Below are 24752 nucleotides of genomic sequence, written 5' to 3' on the forward strand. Positions count from 1 at the left end.
CCTATCTGTGAGAGACTGTTGCAGAATTACCCCTCCCTTAGGTGAAATTCAGTGAAATTGTCCCCCCACACACTTTTCTCTGCCCACAAATAGGCTGGGGAATGTTGAGAAGCCATTTGTGCACAGCTCTAGGATTTACCCATCTTCTGGACAGAACATGGACTCGGATGCAGTCTGTGGTGGAAGCCCATACATTTCCGAGCTTGCAATGTGATTTGCAGATCCCCAAAAATGTGTTCGACAGCATGCGCATATTTGAAAAATATGCATAGAAATGCATACTTTTGAAAAATGTGAACAAATTCGCTTTAATCAATGGCAGAAGAATGCATGCATTCCAAAGATGTGCAAAACTGATATGTAGGTTTGTAAAAATACACATTAAAATACACACTGATTTTTGTGCGATAAGAAAAACAAAACAAAAACCCAAACCTTGCAATCTGATACAGACTTGACTTGGAATGACCTTCAAGATGGAATTCACAGAATTCCATCAAGCTTGAGTTTTGCTTAGTTGCACATCTCTACTCATCAGGCCCTGACAACAGGGCTCCTCTGCCAAAAACTAATAGGAAGAGGACTTACCTATTGTGTTGACTCTGGCTGAAGGATTAGCTAACGTTGCCGGCACAGAAGATTTAAGTGAGCTGCTCCCACTGTTTATTCTCAGTGCTGGCATGTGAGGGGAGGTGGGCGACGTGGGAGACTTGCTGTCAGTTGTCTTGGGTTTTGCTGAGAGGTTCAGTGGCTGGGCCACGTCATCCTAAAATGGGCACAAGAAGACCAAGTAGGTGAGACAAATTGGATGATGCTATTTCTGTCACATCACCAGAGACAAAATAGAGCCCTTCAGATATTCAATACGGTTTTTAAAATACATCATACAGTGCTGGGTGCAATGCTACTGCGCTTCTCTTGATGAGGGGAGAGAAGGCCCTGTTAAGGAGGTAAATGTGCTGCATGGTTTAGTAAGGCCATGCTGACAGCTACGGGTATTATTCTACCACATTGGAAAACAATTAAAACCCCAAACATACACCACTGAATTCAGTAGAGGCTGGTGGCTCCAATGTCAGTGGGGTGGTGCACCTGCTCCGGGTTACAGTCAGAACCAGTCAGAACTCTAAAGGAGCTATCCAACCTGCAAAACAGCTTGGATACCTCCTTTAGAGTTCTGACTGAAACCTGAAGCAGATTCAGTACCTCTCCGACATTGGAGCCACCAGCTTCCACTGACTGAATTCAAGATCTATTAACCTTTGCTAGCCATGAAAAGATATGTTACACCAAATTGCTAACATTTGTCTCAGTTGCGGGGTGTCGTATCAAATATATGTATTTAAATGAATGTTTAAAGGTATATCTAAATATGAATATTTGTGTGTGTGTATGTTTTGCAGATTAATGCTGACTTGGGATGGAACAAACTTATGAATGAACCCATGCAAAACTGACACAAACCAGAAATAGACTGCTCTACCAATCCATCCCTAATCATTGTCTAGCCTCATCCTTTATTCAACTTCAATTTCTTGTCTATGCTAGACTGTGACAGAAAGATGAAACCTGGAGGTGGGGTGTGTGTGTGTGTGTTTGTGCCAACACCTATCCTATATATAATATGCATCTATACCTGTCTACAACTGTAAGAACAAGATTATACAACAATACAACCTTATGATAAAAGTACAGTCTAGCTTTTTTTTAACATACAAAATTTCAAAACCATTTCAACAGCTAAAAACAATATCCATAAACAATTTTTAATAGACCCATTCAAACATACAGACATACAGCAGACATCCATGCCCCATCATATGTCATTACATGCCTGGGAGAAGAGGGAAGTCTTAACCTGGCACCAAAAAGATGATGGTGTCATATTAGCTGAACTTTAGCCCTATTCAGGCGTTATCTTAACTGGTTACATTTACCACCTGAGTTGGGATGGGGCTGGGGCTGGGCTGAGTAGCCCTGCTTCTGACATCATGTCACAACATAGCTTTGTCCAGAGGCATCACATGGACAGGGCAAATGCCTGTAGTAGGGAGGCATTTGTGTGTTTACCTGTACATGCAAGGAGTTCCACATGACTCAGAACCCCAATCGTACAGGGTTTTGAATAGCGTTGAAGCCTCCATGTGTACAAGTATATGCGTGAAGGCCTTCCCACTGTGTTTGTACTAGATGCCAATGGGCAGAGCTACGTTGTGGCACATGTTATGGGCAGGGCTACTCAGCACAGCCCTGTCCCAGCTCCCCTGGTGAGTGTATCCAGTTAGGATAATGCCTGAATTTGTTGTTGTTGTTTATTTGTTCAGTCGCTTCCGACTCTTCGTGACTTCATGGACCAGCCCACACCAGAGCTTCCTGTCAGCCGTTGCCACCCCCAGCTCCCCCAAGGTTGAGTCCATCACCTCCAGAATATCATCCATCCATCTTGCTCTTGGTCGGCCCCTCTTCCTTTTGCCTTCCACTTTCCCTAGCATCAGCATCTTCTCCAAGGTATCCTGTCTTCTCATGATGTGGCCCAAGTACTTCAGTTTTGCCTTTAATATCATTCCCTCAAGTGAGCAGTCTGGCTTTATTTCCTGGAGTATGGACTGGTTGGATCTTCTTGCAGTCCAAGGCACTCTCAGAATTCTCCTCCAGCACCACAGTTCAAAAGCATCTATCTTCCTTCGCTCAGCCTTCCTTATGGTCCAGCTCTCGCAGCCATAGGTTACTACGGAGAATACCATTGCTTAACTATGCGGACCTTTGTTGTCAGTAATGGCTGAATAGGACTTTTCATATTCCCTAATCTGTTCTGTTGAATATATTTCAAGATATGGATCTAATTTTCAAAGACGATATAGCAGAGCCATGGGAAATATCTATCTATCTATAGTGTGCATTGTATGGAATGGTTAACAATAGATATGCACAAATCTCTTCATTTTCCCAAAGAGGCCATTCATCATAGAGGGTTATCATGCTAATCTTTTAGCCTTCATCTCAGAGCTTCATTTAAAGACTATTCCTTGAATCTTAGCAGTGAAAATACACATATATTCAACTTCACTGCAAAGCTTGATCTCCCTCTCTTCAGGTGATGATATCATGAATCTGAGGTTGCACTTGAGGGGCTTCTGAACATGGGCCGAGAACATCCCTGAACTGTGCAAGGCTTTGCCATGCATGCCCAGAGATCTACTGAGCACCACTATGTCAGCTGGGGGGTAGCCTCAGACCATCTATGCACAGATGCCATCCTGTACTCTGTTGAGTACAGAGTACAGGAGAGAAAAGGTGAGACTGAAATGCAAAAGCCTTCCAGATTCTGCAATGTAGGCCAAAGTTTGGGCAGACCAGAATCACTTTATCCCAAAAATTTCCAGAGATCATCACACCAGTTCAGGGTGGGGTGGGTTGTTTTTTTTTAGTCTTCCATTTTAAAACTCTGTTTTTCTCCATATTCCCCCTCTTCTCCCCTTCTTTTCTCTCTCCTCTAGCTTAATTTGATTTGTCTATTGACAGGAGAGAGAAGCGCTTTAGGAGGCCTGGATCTGCATGAACCTTCAGATAGGGTGACATATAACTCCACACACAAAGCACTCATACGGGGCACAACGGAATCTGCTGTCCACCTAAGCGCATGGCCACATGCGCAGGCAGCATGAGTGTCCGTTGCAGGGAATGTAAGGTCCGTGTTTGCCTCCCATCCAAGCCTCCAGCATGACAAAGAGATGGAGGGCTGGCCTGGATGGAGATATAATTGTTGTGAACCGCCCAGAGAGCTATTGGGCAGTATAGAAATGTAATAAATAAAAGAAAACAATACAAAATAAGAGGCACACATAGTCCTACCACTTACTACAATGCCCTCTTGTGCTACCTGAACATGTACCTGTGTACTCATGTTGGGGGGGGGGAGGGGAAAACAGAACTCTTTTGAGCCTCCTTGTCCTTGGAGTCCTCCTTGGATGGGTGTTGTGCCCATCCTCGACTGGATTGAGCCCTAGTAAGTACATGGCTTGAATCTGATCTTGCCTTGCAACAAATTCTTGCTCCATTTTTTTTCCTACCATTGCTCTGGACTTATGATTGCAGAGGGACAACAAACTCAGGCCTACAACGGATCACTGCAAATGTAAATACATAGGATGATTTCCTGCCATTGGTGGCATTTCCACAACTGAATATGTTCTGCAAAGTGCAGCATTCTGAAATTAAGGAGGATCACACCACATAGGGAGCCATGCAGCTTAATGTCTTCTTTTAGGAACCAGCTTATAGGTGTGTCTGTGTCTCTGTGTGTGTTTCACAATTCTGCTTCCTTTCAATTATCCTGAGCAAGCAAACTTCTGAACCGGGCACCTGATTACTCTTTTATTTTTCCGCAATTGTCATAGTTAAATCTGAATTTAATACTGAATAAACACCACAATTAAGAAAGCTGTAGACAAAAAAGACATCATGTTAAAAATGATGGTTTAGCTTCCTGAGACACAGCTGGTGCAAAATAATAACCCTCATAATAAAGCAGAGGAAACAGTAAGGTTTTTTCTTTCATTCATTCATCCACCTATTAAAGCTGCATTCCTTAAAAAGCTTCCTCAGGAGTGACGTTGAGAGTAGTCCCATTGACTTCAATGAGGTCTTAATGGGACTCTAATGGAACTCCAATGGAACATGTGCTTTGAGCACTGAACGAAATGGCTGATCACGGGCAATTACATCTGAGTCAAATCACATCAGCCCTGTTACAAAAAGGACTGGGGTTTACCCTAATGCCCTGTTGGATGTCTACACATTTTTTTTAATGGGAAATGCAGCAAGCGACAGCTAAATGTCAAAGAATATATCTCAAGTGCACGTCCTCGGAAATATACATAATTTTGGCACCCAGCTCAACTGATTTACTTTTAAAGGGACATAAGCCAATGGGGGATTTCTTCCCAATCCAAATAATAGCTTCAAGGGAGTGATTTTGCTCATGACCACAGCAGGGGTGTGTATGTGAAGGGTTAAACCAGGGATGCAGAACCTCAGGCCTGCGGATGTGGGGAGAGGCAAATCCAGCCCGCCTTGGGTCCCAATCGAGAGCTCTCGAGATTCCCAGATGGCCATGCCCTCTTCTCCTCTCCCAGCCCAGGCACTAACAGTCTGGTGATTTCCCAGCTTGTGTGCAGATTTTTCCCCATTCCAAAAAGCTGAAGTGCCTCTCCCAAAGCTTAGATCCTGGCAGCAAGAGCTTTCCACTCAAATATGCAGGCCTCTGGCCCCATCCACCACTGCAATGCAGCCCCTGCAAGCTTCTTTGAAATGGAATTTGGCCCTGGGCTGACAGAGGCTCTGCATCCTTGGGCACCTCAACCTTCCATCTGCCGCAATCTAGATAATTATCCATTATCCAGCAGCTGCTATTTGCATTTTGAAAAGCACATGCATGCCAATTAAATGTAACATCATGGCTAGTTTGTCCCTTATATTTTCTTGTTAAGGATCCCGAGGATTAGATTCAGCATTAGTTTTGATTATTCTGTGGCTTTCTTTTAACTGGTAGATGACTACTATCATCATCACCATCATCCTGCCTTTATTCCTCCAAGGAACCCAAGGTGGCTTACGTGGTCCCCCTCCTCTCCATTTTATCCTCACAACAACCCTGTCAGGTAGTTCAGACGGACAGTCAGTGACTGGCCCAAAGTCACCCAGTGAGCTTCATGGCCGAGCAGGGACTAGAACCCAGATCTCCTGAGTCCCAGTCCAACCCTCTAACCACTACAGCACACTGGCTCTCAATGTGTGTGTATATGCAGGGGTGGGGGTTATTTCTTGTTGTAGCTTACATGATACAACTTTGTTGTTTTTTTCCATGATGGAAGCAACATTGATGGGAATACCGTCAGTGATGGTGGTCTCCCTTTCTTATGTCATCCAGAACCAAAGTTATTGTGATGTAGCTTCTCCAAGTAGTGTGCATACACTTTTTCATTCATTTATCAACACCATTTTCCGTAGAGGCAAGAGGCATGCGAAACAAAGAGTTCTGAAGAGGACAAATATCACCCCAGCTTGCTCCTTCATTCACTACCATTGTGTGTTGAAGGGCACAATCCTATGGGGGTAGTCGGCCCCCTCTGAACTCGGAGGTGACCAGCTATCCAATGCAGGGCAGGTAGAACATGGAGGGGATCTTCTCCTCTGTGCTCCGTCCACCCTGCATTAGCAGCTAGATGGCTAATTTCAGCTGTCTAGCCAGACCGGGTCGGCATGTGGAGGGGAGGCTGAATGGTGCATAGGAAGCGTTGTAATGACCCTTCCACCATCCCCACCCCTTCCTGCCCCCAGGAATGCCCTCTTTCCCCCACTCCATGCTGCTCTTATGAGCATGGGGCCAGGGGCAAACTGCACCTCTTACAAAGTGGTGGGGGTGTAGGTGGGGAGGCAGTTTTCTGAGAACTGAATAATCCTATGGCCATCTACCTGGTGTCTAGCGGCCATAGGATTATGCTCTAAAGCTAACTGTAAATTAATGGAGGTTCACATGCGCTTGCTCTTCATCTCGTCGACTTAAACAAACAATTCAAAGCCATCACAATGCAATATTACTTCACTTAGGTCTCATAACTGTTTATCTTTTCTGGTTCTCAGAGACTTCCCAGGACCACACCGGAGGAGATGGGTTGCTGGGGAAGTCCTCCAAAGTCTGCACATCCATCCATACTAAGCTCATGTAACCTGGATTCCATTCCTAGACCATGCAGTGGTGCCAGTTCATCTAAATCTGGCAAATGCCATCAGAAAAGTCTAGCAGAATAACAGAATATTCCAAATGTGCCTCCTTGGCAAGAGTCAGTTTTACAAAAGGATGTAAGGAACTGTCTTCTACTGAGTCAGATCCATCCCTGTACTGCAGGATTGTTGAACCTCAGGCTTCGGGGCCAAACCTGGCCCACCTGGGATCCTAATTTGGCCCTCTACACCACCCAGAGAACTTTGGTTATGGGGCAGCATAGAAAGTCATAACTCACTGCTCATAAATAAATATTTTTTTTTTTTTTAAAAAAGGAGAGACAGAGCAAATGGCATACATATTCCTACACAATTTGCCAAGATCAATGGCCCAGCTTGGACAGTACTCCCCCTGCCACTGCTCTTCTGTGGCTGGTGGGGGATAGGGATATATGAGAAATTCATTTTGGTTTGCTCTGATCAGGATTTACTCTGTTCACACCTTCCGGACCAAACATGGACACAATCTGAGGCTGAAGTCCGTACATTTCTGAGAATGCAATGTGATTGACGGACCACAAAAATGTGTTCGAGAGCATGTGTACACTTGAAAAATGCTCATGAAAAAATGCATACTTTTGAAAAATGTGCACAGACAGACTTTAATCAATGGGAGAAGAATGTGTACGTTTCAAAGATGTGCACATTTGAAACATACAGCTGGAAAAACAGGCATGAAAATCCGCATGGATTGTCATACGAAAACAAAACAAAACTCACAATCTGATATGGACTTGAGTCGGAACGAGCTTCAAGATGGAATCTGGAGAACTTCAGCAAACTCAGGTTTCGCTGATTTGCACACCCCTAGTGGGGGAGTCCTCTCATCATGCCTGTTCCACCATCAATTCTACTAGACATCCATATATTGGTGCCGTGTTTTAATAGCTTGTGCAATCATGACATCCAATGTGTGCAGGCCTAGTTTGTGTGTCTGATTCCTGGATTTTATATGGGATATTGATAGGATATTTAGGCCTGTGTGCCTTGGATTTTACACACATTCGATTCAAATGTTACACCCAGTAGCATTGGAGACAGGACAAGCTTTTACAAACATTATTTCATTTATGGTCACAGCAGTCCTGCAAGGCAGATTATGATTAAACCTAGTAATTTAACCTAGGATATGCAAGATTTGAATCTGGTCCTCCAACATACAAATCTAACACCAGCTTTTAATTTCTTGCTGTTTCCCCAAGTAGCAGTTTCCCCAGTATTTTCTTTGAGTTCAAATTTTCCCAATCTGAGCGCAGAATCTGGAAGAACTGTAGTGACTTTCAAACTGAGTTCACCTAGGATGAACACCACGTTCATTATTCTGTTATCCTTCCTGTTATTCTGTTATCCTTCCTATCTAACATTATGAACGCAACAGATACATAGATGTAAAATAAAAAAAAAAATAGCAGGCTTAATATTTGCTTAACACTAAGGTCCCTTTTAGACCATTTAATCAATGTAAAAACAAAGCCAATTATCATGAAAGTACCATTTCAATAGAGAATAGAGACCTACTGATGTGCTGGCAAGTTAATACCATCCAAACCTTTCTCCTAGTGATGGTTTTGGCCTACCAAAACTGAGCTAAAATTTTTGAACATTTATTTTTCATGATTTGTTGGATGGGTAGGGGTGAAACAATCCTGCCCCAAAGATTGGGGTGGTGGTCCTCATTTGGGGGGGTGTTCAGGGGAGCAGATGTTTTGGAAGCAATGCCACATCACATTGAATCACATCACTCCTATCCTACCACACTTCTTGGCAGGGCTGATGTCAAGTTTTCTGTAACTTTCAATGGGCTGCAAACACCTCTTGCAATCAACTGGGTATTGGTTTGAGCTTTTCCACAGAGGAATTACATAAGATCATGTAATGCCTGGTACTGGTACATAAGATCATGTAATGCCTGGTACTGTGGGTGCTGCTGCAAGGAACAGGAGGTTTACAACTGGTCTTACATGGGGTTGCACTCCCTCTGACAGACCAAGTGCACAGTCTGGGAGTCCTCCTGGACTCTGAGCTAACTGGGGAAGCCCAGGCGGCTGCAGTGTCCTGGAGTGCTTTTTCCCAACTTAGGCTGGTACGCCAACTGCGGCCCTATCTGGAGAGGATGGACCTTGCCTCAGTTATCCACCTACCCGTGACATGCAGGCTGGACTACTGTAATGCGCTATATGCGGGGCTGCCTTTGAAGACGGTTCGGAAACTCCAGTTTGTGCAGAATGGGGCCACCCGATTGGTGGGGGCAAGGCAATTTGATCACATAACGCCTATACTGCACCAGCTGCACTTGTTATCGGTGTGTTTCCGAGCCTAATTCAAAGTGCTGGTTTTGACCTTTAAAGCCTTAAACGGTTTGGGACCAAGTTATTTGAAGGACCACCTTTACTCATATCAGCCTGCCTGCACTTTAAGACCAGAAAGGGAGGCCCTTCTCATTTGCCCATCCTTGAGAGCAGTCAGGTGGGTGATCACACATGAGAGGGCCTTCTCTACAGTGGCCCCACATCTTTGGAACAAGCTGCCATTGGAGGTTCACCATGCTCCGTCATTGCAGACTTTTAAGAAGGCCTTGAAAACATATTATTTTACCTTGGCCTTCTCTTGATATGACTGCTATCATTGCTGTTACCACAGTTAACATTGTTGCTGGTTTTATTGTTGGCTTTCATTGTTGTTCCTATTTTTTTATGCTCTTATCACTTTTAATATTTTAACCGTTTTTATGTATTTTATTGTCGTAAGCCATCTTGGGAAGGCTTCTGCCCTGAAAGGCGGCCAAGAAATATTTTAAATAAATAAAATAAATAAACAGGATACAGGAATCTGCCCTATACCGAGTTAGAACAGTGGTCCATCTGGCTCAGGACTAACGATAAACACTTAGTGAGCAGAAGATGTAACTTTAAAAGCCAGAATGTTTTTAATATAATATAATTAATATAATATAATATAATATAATATAATATAATATAATATAATATAGTATAATTAATATAAATATGGATGCATGTGATGAAAACACAATGTGATCATGGGCAACGTTTCCAAATTGTTTTCTTTGAAAAATGGTATATTTGAACACACACACACACACACACACACACACACAATGGGGGGGGCACATGCTGCTGCCACATGAAAACCCCTCAGGCTCTCCTTGCCAGTGTTGGCAAGGGGTTTGCACATGGCGGCAGGAGTGGGTGGCGGCAGCAGGAGTCCCCCTGCTGCCGCCCACCAGCACTGCTGCTGCCATGCACAAATGAGGGGGAAAAGGAGCCATTGATGCACAGCACCCTTGATGGCTCGGGGGAAATCCATCCAGTCCCAAGAGGGTCAGATGCCAGACATCCTTACTCCCAGCATGCCCCAGCCACCAAGTCTGGCTGGGACATGCTGGGAATGGTAGGGCTTTTTGCTGCCTAAGCATGCATAGGATTGTGTCCTTAGTATCTTAGTCTGATGCTGGGTTTAAAAGGAGCTCTGAACTTCTTCTTTTTGTTAAAGATGATGGACTGTTTTAATTGTGTACTGCATATTTTTTAAATCCTCTGTGTATAGCCCTGGGCATTTGGGTAAGAGGAAAGGTGATTTATAAATGTTAAATACAAACAAATCTCATTATGTCTTGTCGTCTCATAAAGTATACATAAAGGAGACCTCCCCAGACATTTTCATGCATATGTAAGAGAAATATGTGTCAGCCACTCCTCTCCTCTCCTGTGCCTTCGAATCCCAACTCCACCTGAAGCTCACTGGATGATCTCGGGCCAATTGCCCTCTTGCACAGCTTAACCTACTTCACAGGGTAGTTGTGAGAATCAAACTGAAGGAGGGGAAAAGAAAACTGCTGGATGTGCCTGATCTCATCTGATCTTGGAAGCTAAGCAGGGTCAGCCCTGGTTTGTACTTGGATGGGAGACCGCCTGGGAATCAGGCTTCCTGCATTGAGCAGGGGGTTGGACTCGATGGTCTTGTAGGCCCCTTCCAACCCTATGATTCTGTGATTCTATCCTGAGTTCCTTGGAGGAAGGGCAGGGGAAAAATATTTTTAAAAATGTATTCTTGTTGTGAGAGCGCAGGACAGGAAGGCCTGGCGTGCTATGGTCCATGGGGTCACGAAGAGTCGGACACGACTGAACGACTGAACAACAACAATTCTTGTTGAGCTGACATTGGGTGATATGAAAACAGTAACTGTGGTGTGAGATTAGCAATGGCACCTTCAGATTTACATTGGTTGATGCAGAGTCATTAAGTGATGGGTATCCATGTGCACTCCCTCCTAAAGTGAGAAGGTTGAACCTTATATCAGGAGAGGTTTGAGAACCTCTACTTCAACTTCCATCAATAAATTTTATTTCCCCGAGCCACGGCTTTGTGTAAGATGAAAGACTTTGAGGCCCGCTGGCCTTAAATCATATTATTAACTTTATTTTTATTTCTTTTGTCAAATGTATAACCCGCCGACGCTGTTACAAAAAGCCTTCGAGGGAGCTATGCGCTACAGTGCTGCAAATGGAAGGCGCAACTTAAGCAGAGGCTTGCAAAAAATGGGGACTTCGCATTGTGTTTATTGTCTGACTGGGAGCAATGCTGAAATGACCTGGCACAAACTCAGCTGTGGCTGTTCTGCTAAAGAGGCTTTCCTTGACCTCTGGGAACACATCCATCACACATTGCAGCCTGTTTAAATGACCTTGATGGTAAGAAATTACAGCCAAAGCCAGACAGATACAAGGAGCCACAGAGGGAAAGTTTAAAAAAGGAAATAATAATGCACCCCAACCGCTTTGGAAACAAAGCCCCAGACCCACCCCTCCCTCCTCCCCCCCTTTTCACAGAGATCTTCATTTCATCATAAATGCACAATATGGTGCATTTCCTGGCACATCTGGGGCCATAGACAATTGTGCCATTGTCGTTTGCTGAACAATACTGCCAGTCACTGGCTTATCTACTGAGTTGCTAGCTTATCCCAAAAACGTCTGACCAGTAAATATATCAATAATAATGGACATCCAGTGGCAACTGGCACACAAAAAGTAAAGCCTTCCCCATCACATCCTCAAGAGGCTGCAGTTGTCTCCCCGCAAAAGAAAACTGTACACACACACTGGCAGTTTTCTTCCCTTGCTCTCTTCCTGTTATCCCATAAGCAGTCCTGAAATTACCAGCCATGAAAATAAGAAGCGGAGAGGTAACGGCAGTTGTGAAATATGTTGTGTAAATGAATTATGCTGCTGATATTATCCTCTCTGATGGAATAATTGTATTAAATTAAGCAGGGATGTTCACATGACAGGATGGTGGAATCAGATAATTCTCCTCCACAGCACCAGCATCTCTCCTCTCAAATAGGCGCGTGCGCGCGCACGCACGTGCCTACTCCCTGCTTGCCTCCCCCTTGCCTTTCTCAAGTTCTGATTAAGAATAATGCATCTCTTTCTCTCAATGAGGAAATTTATGCATCTGCAGAGACACTACAGAAAGGCAAAAAAAAGGCGGAGGGAGGTGGAGACAGAAAGGCATCTATGTTTTAGCTAAGATAGAATGAAGAAAGGTAAATCATCTTTTAAAAAAAATCCTAGACAGGTACAGGATTGCCCTTCAAACTATGATTGTTTCTATAGCATGTTAATTGGAAGAACACTTTTTGATATTGATCACCCTCAAGGCAACTACGGGAGCAAATCTATGGCCACTAGATGCTGTTTAGAGGGCCACAGGATTTTTTGGTTTCTGGGAACCAAGGATGGAGCCCTGGCTCTGTGCTAAGTTCCCAGAAACCATGCTCCCCCCTCCCCCCCTGTAGATGCCATTGTTCTTCCCTGTATCTGTACTTGGACACGGAGCACAGACAGGACAAAAAGGGGGTGGTCCCAGGAGCAGGGAGGGGAGGAGACTGTGGAAGCCTCTTTATGAGCCGGCGTGGTGTAGCGGCCAGAGTGTTGGGCTGGGAGTCGGGAGATCCAGGTTCTAGTCCCCACTCGGCCATGAAAGCTCACTGGATGACTTTGGGCCAGTCACAGACTCTCAGCCCAATCCACCTCACAGGGTTGTTGTTGTGAGGATAAAATGGAGGAGGACTATGTATGCCGCCTTGGGTTCCTCAAGAAGGAAAAAAGGTGGGATATAAATGTAATAAATAATAATAATAATAATAATAATAATAATAATAATAATAATAATACACTTCCTATGCACTATGCAGCCTCCTGCCTCCCACTCCAACGTCCCTGGCTAGACACATGAAATTGTTGCGTCTGGCCAAAAATGCAGGGCAGCCGAAGCACGGAGGAGAGGATAGTTGATAGCCCCCAAGATAGTTGCCAGCCCCCAAGATAGTTGCCAGCCCCCAAGTTCGGAGGCTGATGTCTATCTCCATAGGATTGTGTCCTAGGTAAAGTATCCTTTTCCATCTTCCATGTGAAGGAACAGATGATGGCAGAGAATTAGAACCTATGAACTGAGTTGCTTGCTGGATGAGATCAAAAAGGGTATCCAGGCCAATTGGATGCCTCTAGAAAGCTTGCAAGCAAGGTAGAATTGTGTTAGCTATCCCCTGTTTGCCTCCAGCATCCAACAGCCAGGGGTAGGGACTGGCAACGCAGTCTGCTTCCAATCCATGTCTGTTTCGTATCTATTCATTCGTAAGTACATTCTCTCCTATGTCCAAATTAATGTGTACATTTTTAATCCTCACAAAAAACATGTCTAAATACAAATTTAAATACACATTTTGAATGTATTTTCCACAGAATTCACTTTTCATATACATTTTACCCTAAATACACATTTTATATGCTTTTTAAGCTAAAATACACATTTATATGCATTTTGGTACTGCAAACTTACATCATGACATTAGAGAGAAATGCACAGTTCAAAGGATAACAGTGTTCCATACCACACATTAGTCTGGGAAGTGTGGATGGCCTCAATGTAGACCGAGCAAAATCATGGAGCATCCCTAATCAGAGATATACTGCTTCTGAATGCAGACGCTCTATTCACAGCTGTCATGGCTAATAGCCAGGGGTTGACACATCCTCTGTGAATTATTCTAATGACACTTCTAAAAATCCATTAACCCAGCAACTACTGCTATATCTTTTGATCATGAATCCCGTATGTAAATTATAAACATGCATTTCCTTTGGTCAGAAGGTGGGAGGTTCTATCAAAATGTACCGCATCGAAGGGGTCTCGTGGTGACCACATGCTGTGCATGTGGGATGCCTCTCTCTATTCACTCTCCCTGATCACTGTGTAGTGGAACCAGGGTGTGCCGAGACACATTACCAGCACTTTCTCATTAGCAAGGACTCAGGCAGTGGAGGCTGGTGGCTCTGATGTCACTGGGGCAGTAAATCCACTCCGGGTTTCAGTCAGAACCAGTCAGAACTCTGAGGGAGATATCCAAGGTGCTTCTGCAGACGTCATCTGTACTCCTTGAAAATTCCCTGTTCCCTCTGAGCATAGCTGCAATCCTCACAGTAGCTGAGGGCAAATTAATTTTCCCAGCAACAATGTAAAGTATTTTGGGGTGGCTTGGTCTTCTTGAATGGGCAGTTAAGTCCCATTACAACCCCCCTGTTCCTGGTGGAGGAACCTCCCTTCCCTGCTAGAACTGGTTTGCTGATATGGATCAGCACAGCTGCCTCCATTTTTGGACTCTCCTTGGGGGGTGTGCCTATGGGGAAAGTCATGATGAGCACCTGCAGTTCAAAATTTATCAGTACATCACTGTCCATAATTCCTATCACGTTCCTCCTCATTACCTTTTTTTCTCTAAGCAAAAAAGCTCCCCAGTCCCCACCACTACCCAGTCTATTAAATTCTCAAGATAATGCCCCCTTAATCGTTTTGATTGCACTGTTCTGTACCTATTCCTGCCCAGCCTCTATGATATCTTTTTTGAGATGGGGGAAATTTCTAAGTCTGGCCTCTCTAGCGATGAATCTTACTGCTGCAATGTCTTATGTCTAAGTGGCTGGATGCGCCCGATCTTGGCTGATCTCGGAGGCAAAGCAGGGTCAGCCCTGGTTCGTACTTGGATGGGAGACCGCCTGGGAATCAGGCTTCCTGCACTGAGCAGGGGGTTGGACTCGATGGTCTTGCAGGCCACTTCCAACCCTATGATTCTACGATACCTCTCCAGTAATGCTGCTTGCCTGATCTCAGCTGATCTCGGAAGCTAAGCAGGGTCAGCCCTGGTTCGTACTTGGAAGGGAGACTGCCTGGGGATCAGGCTTCCTGCATGGAGCAGGGGGTTGGACTTGATGGTCTTGTAGGCCCCTTCCAACCCTATGAATCTATGTCTATGTCCATATATGTGTGCGTTGCCACAGGTATACCTGGTAATACACTATCTTTATTCCTGAAATTTGGGGCAGGGGGGAAGAAGGGTTTCATGACTAAAAGGAAAAAGGCATTAGAATGTACATGGGCACCTTGCATTTAACCAGTATATGGGGGCTGCCCCAGTGGAGGTTGGTGGCTCTGATTCCAATGGGGCTGTGAATCCATTCTGCATTTTAGTCAGAACCAGCCAGAAGTCTAAAGGAACTATCTGAGGTGCTGAACCTATTCTGTGGGTGGGATTCAGAACCTTGGAGAGCTCCTTTAGAGTTCTCACTTGTTCTGACTGAAACCCAGGATTGATCCACAGCCCCACCAAAATCAGAGCCACCAGCCTCCGCTGGCTGCCCCGTTGCATATTCTGAGAGCCAGCATGAAGAAACTGTTAGAACAGGAGTGCTTAACCTCAGGCTGGGGGCCAATTTCAGTCCTCTGGGGTTCCCAAGATGGCCACACACCCTTTCCCATGTCACCTGGTAGTTCTCACTCTCCCTGCTTCCCTGACTGCCTATAATTTCATGGTTTCCTAGCTTTTGTGAGTTTTCTTCCCGATTCTAAGAGGCTGAAATGCCTCTCCTAAGGCTTAGCTACTGGCGGTGAGAGCTTTAAACTAAAACATGCTGGCATTTTTAGTAGTGCTGTGCCAAATCCTGCCCTCTATTTTCGGGAACTTTTTCTGTCCCTGCAAAAGAGGCATTGTTTTTTCTGCCTCTTTCGGAGGGAGGGGGAGAATTTTGGAGAATTTTCTCCTTGGGAAGGGGGACAAGGTTTCCACATACCTTTTTTAAGTGTAGGCAATTCTTGCGTGGTCTTCTTTCTATTTTTTTTTTATTGTGTGGTGTGTGTGTGTGTGTGTTTTAAAACAAACAAACTCTGCACTTGCAGGATCCCAGGACTCTCTCTTCTCCAGCCAGGAGTTCTTCCTGAATGTCTATTGGAGAGGGTGAGGTCACATGGTCTCCTGGGAGTTCAGAAAGAAGTGCCAGGTTGGAGAAGAGTCCTGGGCTCCTGCAAATGCAGGGGGTGCTTTTTAAAAAAATAAAAAAGGAAGAAGACCACTCAAGAATTGCCTGCACTTAAAAAGGTATGTGAAAAGCCTGTTCCCCTCCTCAAGGAGAAAATTCTCTGAAATTCTCACTTCTCCCAGCCTCTTTAATCAGAGTTTTTATTCCCCCCCACCCATACACACATGAAATGCCAAAAATGGAAGAATCATTTTTTTTGGCATAGCACTAATTTTTAGTACTTGGGCTACACTCCTTTTGCCCTTGGCTCTGCTCCCCCTTTCCTTTAGCACTGCCTACCATTGGAATGTGCCTCCTGTAACCTTCTCCAAATTTGGCCTTGAATTCCTTGCCAAAAGAGGTTCAACACCCCTGTGTTAGAATGTTGGACCAGGGCTGGAATGACCAAGGTTCAAGTGCCCATGAAGCTCACTGGGTGGCTTTGGGCTGGCCGCTATCTCTCAGTCTAACCCATCTCACAGGATTGTTGTGAGGGTAAAATAGAAGGGGGAGAATCGTGTATACACTGCTTTGGGCTCCTTGGAGAAAAATGCAAGACATAAAAGCAAGACATAATATTTAGTGTTTGCAATTTGCTATATTGTATGAATCAGCCTGGAGGTGTTCAATGGGTACATCCCAAAAAACAATGTATTGGCCAGTTTCTCTTGCAATAGTAATACATTTTAAGTATCCTTGATTGCCACCTGATAGCACTTCTCCATCCTTTAGTGGGAGGATATTTCTGTGTCTTATTTAGGTTTCCCGTCTTGTCATTCTATAACTTTGCTTTGTGTGTTGCTGGAGGTTGGGAGCTGTAGTTCCTAAATGTATTGAGCTGTTTGCAGTTCTGCCACCTCTAGAAATATGGCTTAATCATTCTGCTTCTGCATAGATTTCATCCCCTACCCTCACCCCCTTTTATAGTCTGCAGCTGGCTGTCAGACAAACAACAAATGCTACTTTTAATTTTCTGTTTCAGGTCACCTCCCCCTTCCCTGCTCCCCTCCCTTCTCATCATCTTTTGTTTCCTTACCATGATGCCTTGCTGCTTCAATGAAAATATGGTATCCGGTTACAATGACCTGTTTGCCTGCCCAGAAACCCTCAGCTTTTATGTTCGTCTATTCCATATGCTGTTTTGCTGAGATAGCGAGTCAGCATGTTGTTTTTCCAATATCTTTGGCACCGTGGTTTCTTCATGTTGTATATACAGTTTGTCAATAGAGTAAAAGGGTGAAGACAGAGAATAGGGCAAAAGCTTCCTTGACTGCTACAATTCCAGTGTTTTTGCACAGTGTGGCATCCAGGTAATCTCAAAACCTGGCTCTATGGAAACCTCCTGGACCTACACACCCAGGGGTGCTAGTGACCCACCAGGAACCATAGCTATGCCACCTGTCCATCTTTTCAAGTAACGGCTCTTTATTTAGGGTGATCATTTAGTAATACTAAATAAGGAACTATTCATTGAAATAGCGGACTGGTGGCATGTCTAAGGGGCTCACCAACCCGATGCAACCTACCAGGGTCTCAGTAAGCTACTGTGGGGTAGCGGTTCAAGTGTTGGACTGAGACTCAGGAGATCTAGGTTCAGGTCTCCACTTGGCCATGAAGCCCACAGGGTGGCTTTGGGCCAGTCACTGGCTCTCATCTTAACCTGCTGCACAGCAGAACAGAGCAAGAGGACCATGTCAGCTGCTTCGGGTAGGGATGTCAGAGAATTCCGCAATGGATCTCAGTGAGGCCAAATGCCAGTGCATTTGGGCCCCCAAAATCCATCACGGAATGGCCTGCCACCCCTCCGCCCGCCGTGGATCCCCCCCGGGACGAGACTTACCTGGGGCGGATGTTTCGGACGGCGGCGGCTCCAGTGGCAGCGGCAGCTGGTCTTCCGACTGGCTGCCACCGCCGCCATTTGCAGTCTGTGTTTTTTTCTTTTTCTTTTTCCCCATAGACGTAATAGGCTACATAAAGACTTACGTAGCCTATCATGTCTGGGTAAAAAAAAAAAAAACACGTACGCAAATGGCGGCGGCTATGGCCGCCGCCATTTGCGTTCCTTATTTTTCACCGTCTTAGTCTATGTAAATATTTACGTAGACTAAAACGAAGACAAGAAAGGGGAATGCAAATAGCACCCAGTACGCTATTTGCGTTCCCCTTTCTTTTCTTCGTTTTAGTCTACGTAAATATTGATGTAGACTAAGATGGCGAAAAATAAGGAACGCAAATGGTGGCGGCCGTAGCCACCGCCATTTGCATATGCGTTTTTTTTTTTTGTTACCCAGAGCCCTCCGTGGCCAGAAATCCGGCTGCGGATGGCCCTGGCCTGGGCCTGGCCGGCTGTTCCGTGGAGCCGCTGCGGAGCACAGCTGGCCGTCGAGGATTCCGAGGGGAGGGATGGAATGCCTCCCCCCCACCATGAACAGAATCCGCGAAAAGGTAAGTGACATTCGTACATCCCTAGCTTCGGGTTTCTTGCAAGAGGAAAAAGAAAGTGGGAAACCTCCCTGCTCACTCTAAGGATAAGGGTAGGAACTACCCATGGGCACCATTTCAGACAAAAGACCTGAAGAACTGTACCTCCACTTCTCCTCTGAAGTAGCGCAGTCCACTCCGATCAGGACTTTGCCACTTCATTGTGTTGCATGTGTAGAGCAGACCTGATCCAAGTGTGCTGAAGTGTAGCCCAAGACACCTCCCCATCCCATGCCTTAGTTAGAACAAGGCAGAGTTGTTGCCTTAGTCCTTACGATGTCCACCAGTTTACCAGCATGATTCATAATCAATGAAATTACAATTTCGTTCTTCACAGGAGAGGTGCTGAAGATTGAGACCTACCAGAAGTCGCACCTTCTCCCTTGTGATTTGCTGTGGTGAGTCATACGGTTTTCTTTTCTTTACAAGCATCCATAATGGGAGCAGTCACATTAGCATCCCGACACTGTCAACCTAACAGCAGCAAAATGATGTAGAATCACCAGGGACAACAAGTGCATTAAGCCACAGTGTTGGGAAATGAGGCCAAGCACAATTAGTGCAAAGTGCAAGAAGGAACATGGTGCCATGAAGTGCAGCACTGAAGGAATGCAAATATGCTTGCAATTGTCCATGACTGGCCAGAAGAGGAGCTGCTTTTCAACCCTCATGAAAAATAAAAGGTCAGTACTGTTGGCTCTGCCTTAAGCAAATAGCAGCACCTCTCCTTTTAGGAACTGAACTGAACATCACTGACTTTGTGGTATATATGGACCCTCCAGATAGGATGTAACCCATAATAATTACAGCATTGTTCATCTGGGTTCCCCACACCACAGCTGCTTTGTTTCAATGCTAGGCAGTCCCCCTGCAACCCCCTGTCTCCATAAATAAGTTCAGGCTAGCTGCTAAACAGGAAATGAGTGTCTTAAGCTCCGATCAACACAGCATCTGCAAATCTCTAGGGGACGCCAGGAGCCAATTTCTTACTTCGCTTCAAACAATACACAACATTTCATGAGAGGTAAGTGAGACAGACAGACAGACAGACAGACAGACAGACAGATCACAGAGGAACCAAAGGGAAATTCCCTGCTCATCACAAGAAATGCTTCTTCTCAACATACCCTGTTGAATGGGCAGCATTCAAAATGAATAATGGTAATTGACAAAGCTCTTTATCAACACTCATTAAATTAACACTCAATGCAACATCATCATTCCTCCGCTGCAAATAAAGTTGACCCAGGTGCTCAGCTCACTGAGTGAGTTTCTCCATTGCTACAAAAGAAATAAATGGTGAAGTGAGGCAGGCAACATGAGATAATATTGGGGCCAACAGATGGAACAAGACAGGTGCAACTACGGTACATGGAATACAAACGCACAGTGATCACTGGGAACATATTCTCAAGAAACTTTCAGTGGAGGGTTGCATAGTTTGCCTCTGAGGGATATCTTCCTTCTCAGTACATGTCTTGAGAAGGCAGTGACCAAGGAGGAGAGGAAGAAGGGGGTTTGGATCATATAGATCTTCATCTGAATACATGAAATCAAGGTTTTGTCACTGGCGTTGACTGTTAATCTAGCCCTACTGAAGGACACACTCTTAATTAGAGCTGTGCGCAAATGGCCTCTCAAAATTCTCCAGCCTATTTGTGGACAGAGAAATGGGGGGACAATTTCACAGAATTTCTCCTAAGGGAGGAAAAAGTATCCAACAGTTTCTCACAGATAGGGCTCACTACTGGCAGGGGCTGTAGCACAGCTTCTTTCTGTTTTCCTAAGGGGTTTTGGCTTATTGCACTATTTCTGTAGGTGGCAACAGCATCAGCTGCATTGAGGCTTCCACTTTTCAGAGGCAAAAGTTTGAATTTCTTTTGGTTTTTGAGCTTACCTAATCACTGTGAGGTGGCAGTGGGTGCTGTGTGTGTTTTCTCCCTCTATTACACATCTTCCCATCGCTCTGCAGCCTCCCAGGCCACTTGCATTTCCTGAGCTGAAAAAGCCCCATGGGAGGAATTGCCTCATGACATCTTCCTCATGATGGCTTTAACTGAAGTGCCGAAAGCCGAGGAGGCTAAAGGCTCCCACAGAGATTATTGTACGATGACAGACAGGACGATCACACACACTCCTCAGCCACCTCATAAGTAAGGTAAGCACAAGCACCCCAAACCCAACCCATAAGAACTACTCTGAAATTTCTTCTCCTTTGAATTTCTTTTCAATCAAACTGGATGAGAATTAGTTGAAAAAAATGTGGGAGAAATTTTCGGCACAACACTACTCTTAATATATATTAGAAATCTGAGACTAATCTACATGGTGGGTTTTTTTTTTCTCCCCACAGCATCTTTTAAATGTAATGTAGATATTTATTTCACACGTGCACACACACACACACACACACACACACACATCTAATGTTTCCATCAAATTAATGCCCCAGGTGGCTTATATGAAATCTACATGAAACTATGGCAAAAATAACATCATCAAAAAATAAATATTAACCACTCCAATACAAAAGAGACAAGCAGCATCACAGCACACAAACTAACACCAGCGATAATTAAGATGCACCAAAGGCTTAGGAAAAAAGAATCCTTTTCACTGGATGCCTCAGAAAAGTGAAAGGAGGTACCAAGGTGAACTGGTGTGGGCTGGCTATTCCACAACTGGGGTGCCACAACAGAAAAGGCTCTGTCCCTGCAGATAGCCACCACAACTCCAAAGGTGGCACCTAGACCAGGAAATCAGCCTTAACTGACAGTCAGGGCTGTCTAGTATCCCCCTTCCACCTTCCTGCCTTCGGTAAGTATCGTAAGGGAAGCCACATTACTCTGTTGCAACAAAAACAACAAAGAACCTTGTAGCACCTTAAAGACTAACACATTTTATTCCGGCATAAGCTTTTCTGGACTAACCCACTTCAGCAGATGTATGGAGTGTGATCAACAGTTGTCTGGTGGATATAAAGGAGAAAAACATGTAAAAAGGAGGTGTTATGTGGCAATGAAATGCAAAACGTACAGTCTGTGAGAATTCAAACAGAACTTAAATGTATGCAAAATGACCATTCACAGCAGCAGTAATTGGTGGTAACACAATCATAGCATTGCTGAGTAAATTAACATATGTAGTGGGACAAGAAAGCACTGTGTTAGATACATTGTCCTACTTATAGGAGACCCATTAGACATGACTCGATTTAAGTCCCACTGATTTCATTGGGTCTACTCTGACTAAATTTGGATCCAACCCATTATCTCGATTCCTTTCTTTTTATTGTTTTATATTTAAAATATAACAGATCCAAATGAATGCAAGTAGTCAAGCATCCTGTTTCCCATAATGGTCAGCCGGTGGATCTGGAAAGCCCATAAGCAGAACATAAAGAACTCCTCTGCTGTTGTCTTCCCCAGCAACGGGTATTCCATGAAAGCCGCCTCTGGACATGGAGATTCCATTGAGGAATGAGCAAAAATGTTTATTTCCAGCCCTTGGCACATTCACCTATTGTATCTGTAATTCTGTTCTATTGCTGCATCAGTCTGCTATATTTAAAAGTTCCTCAAAAAAATCTCTCACAATACTAATTTAAATGTGTATTCTGACATGTTTAAACTGCCAAGAACTGTGTCACAACATTTGGAGTAGTGCAAAATCAGGTAGATTGCTACTACGTCCCTGTGGAATCAGAGCCAGAAGATGAGATGGGCCAGGAGGCGGGGGAGGAAATTCCTCAAAGGGCTCCAGGAAACTGAGAAGACTCTTCTCAAGGGCACACCAATCGGTTAGAGCCAGGCAAAGATACACTTCTCCTTCTGTGGGAATGCAACAACTTGCAGAAGTGGAGGAGGAGAGCACAGCAGATGCGCAGGCCAGACGTTGATCTAAGCGAGTGGAGCAAATGAAGGAATTAAGGTGGTCTACAAGGTTAGCCCGTCACAAGAGGTCTTTAGGGGAAGATCCTCCCTGAGGGCAGGTTTGAGAAAGCCCTTCAAGTTCTGTGTGGACTGTGTAATGTTAAATTTGCCACAACTTTCTATCTTAACATAGTGCATCTCTCAAAGAGATCTTCAAGTAAGTAAGTTAGGGCAGCTTAGTCAAAGAACCAAGATTTGAACTGTTGAAAGACTGACTGTTTCTGCACAATAAAGCCTATTTCCCCTTCATGGATCACTGCCTTGTTGTGGTGAAGGGGCTTGCGTAACTCAGTGAAGCCATAAGCTATGCCATGCAGGGCCACCCAAGATGGACAGGTCATGGCAGAGAGTTCTGACAAAATGTGGTCCACTGGAGAAGGAAATGGCAACCAACTCCAGTATTCTTGCCAAGAAAACCCCATGGAACGGATCACAAGGCTAAAAGAGATGACGCCAGAAGATGAGCCTCTCAGGTCGGAAGGTGTCCAATATACTACTGGGGAAGAGCAGAGGGTATTTCCAAGTAGCACCAGAAAGAGTGAAGCGGCTGGGCCAAAGCCGAAAGGACACTCAGCTGTGGATGTGTCTGGTGGTGAAAAGAAAATCCGATGCTGTAAAGAACAATATTGTCTAGGAACCTGGAATGTAAGATCAATGAATCAAGGTAAGCTGGAGGTGGTCAAACATGAGACGGCAAGACTGAACATTGACATCTTGGGAATCAGCAAACTAAAATGGACAGGCATGGACGAATTTAATTCAGGTGACCATCATATCTACTACTGTGGGCAAGAATCCCTTAGAAGAAATGGAGTAGCACTCATAGTCAACAAAAGGGTGGGAAAAGCAGTACTGGGGTACAATCTTAAAAATGATAGAATGATAGTACGAATCCAAGGCAAACCATTCAACATTACAGTAATTAAAGTCTATGCCCCAACCACTGAGGCCAAAGAAGCTGAGGTTGATCAGTTCTATGAAGACCTACAACACCTTCTAGAACTAACACCAAAAAAAGATGTCCTCTTCATCATAGGGGATTGGAATGCTAAAGTAGGAAGTCAAGAAATCACCGGGATAACAGGCAAGCATGGCCTTGGTGTACAAAATGAAGCAGAACAAAGGCTAATAGAGTTTTGCCAAGAGAACACGCTGATCATAGCAAACACTCTTTTCCAATAGCACAAGAGGCGACTCTACACATGGACATCACCAGATGGTCAATATCGAAATCAGATTGATTATGTCCTTTGCAGCCAAAGATGGAGAAGCTCCATACAGTCAGTAAAAACAAGACCTGGAGCTGACTGTGGCTCAGATCATGAGCTGCTTCTTGCAAAATTTCGGCTTAAATTGAAGACCGTAGGAAAAACCACTAAACCATTCAGGTATGACCTCAATCATATCCCTGATGAATATACAGTGGACGTGAGGAATAGATTTAAGGGATTAGACCTGATAGACAGAGTGCCTGAGGAACTATGGACGGAGGTCCGTAATATTGATCAGGAGGCAGCAACTCAATCCATCTCAAAGAAAAAGAAATGCAAGAAAGCCAAGTGGCTGTCTGATGAGGCTTTACAAGTAGCTGAGGAAAGAAGGGAAGTGAAAAGCAAGGGAGAAAGGGGAAGATATATCCAACTGAATGCAGAGTTCCAGAGAATAGCAAGGAGAGACAAGAAGGCCTTCTTAAATGAACAATTCAAAGAAATCGAGGAAAACAACAGAATGGGAAAGACTAGAAATCTCTTCAAGAAAATTGGAGATCTCAAGGGAACATTTTGTGCAAAGATGGGCATGATAAAGGACAAAGAAGGCAGGGACCTAACAGAAGCAGATGAGATTAAGAAGAGGTGGCAAGAATACACAGAAGAACTATACAGGAAAGATCTGAATGTCCCTGATAGCCATGATAGTGCGGTCACTGAACTTGAGCCGGACATCCTAGAGAGTGAAGTCAAGTGGGCCTTAGGAAGCATTAGTAACAACAAAGCTAGTGGAGATGACAGTCGTCCAGCTGAGCTATTTAAAATCCTAAAAGATGATGCTGTTAAAGTGCTGCACTCAATATGCCAACAAATTTGGAACACTCAACAGTGGCCGCAAGACTGGAAAAGGTCAGTCTACATTCCAATTCCAAAGAAGGGCAATGCCAAAGAGTGTTCAAACTATCACACAATTGTGC

At 44.5% G+C, this 24752-nt stretch overlaps 1 protein-coding gene across 3 annotated transcripts in view; it reads right to left on the reverse strand.

Annotated features, from left to right (window-relative positions):
• SOX5 (SRY-box transcription factor 5) overlaps positions 1-24752 on the reverse strand; it is a 738693-nt gene that overhangs the window by 87745 nt on the left and 626196 nt on the right. For all 3 annotated transcript variants that reach the window (XM_084809162.1, XM_084809164.1, XM_084809161.1), the window contains one exon: positions 589-766. In XM_084809162.1, coding sequence (XP_084665288.1) covers positions 589-766 — 178 coding nt within the window. The remainder of the gene's footprint in view (positions 1-588; positions 767-24752) is intronic.

Source organism: Heloderma suspectum, chromosome 7, assembly GCF_057233095.1.
Source record: "Heloderma suspectum isolate Gila_16-S chromosome 7, 16-S_ref, whole genome shotgun sequence".
Classification (NCBI taxonomy): Eukaryota; Metazoa; Chordata; class Lepidosauria; order Squamata; family Helodermatidae; genus Heloderma; species Heloderma suspectum.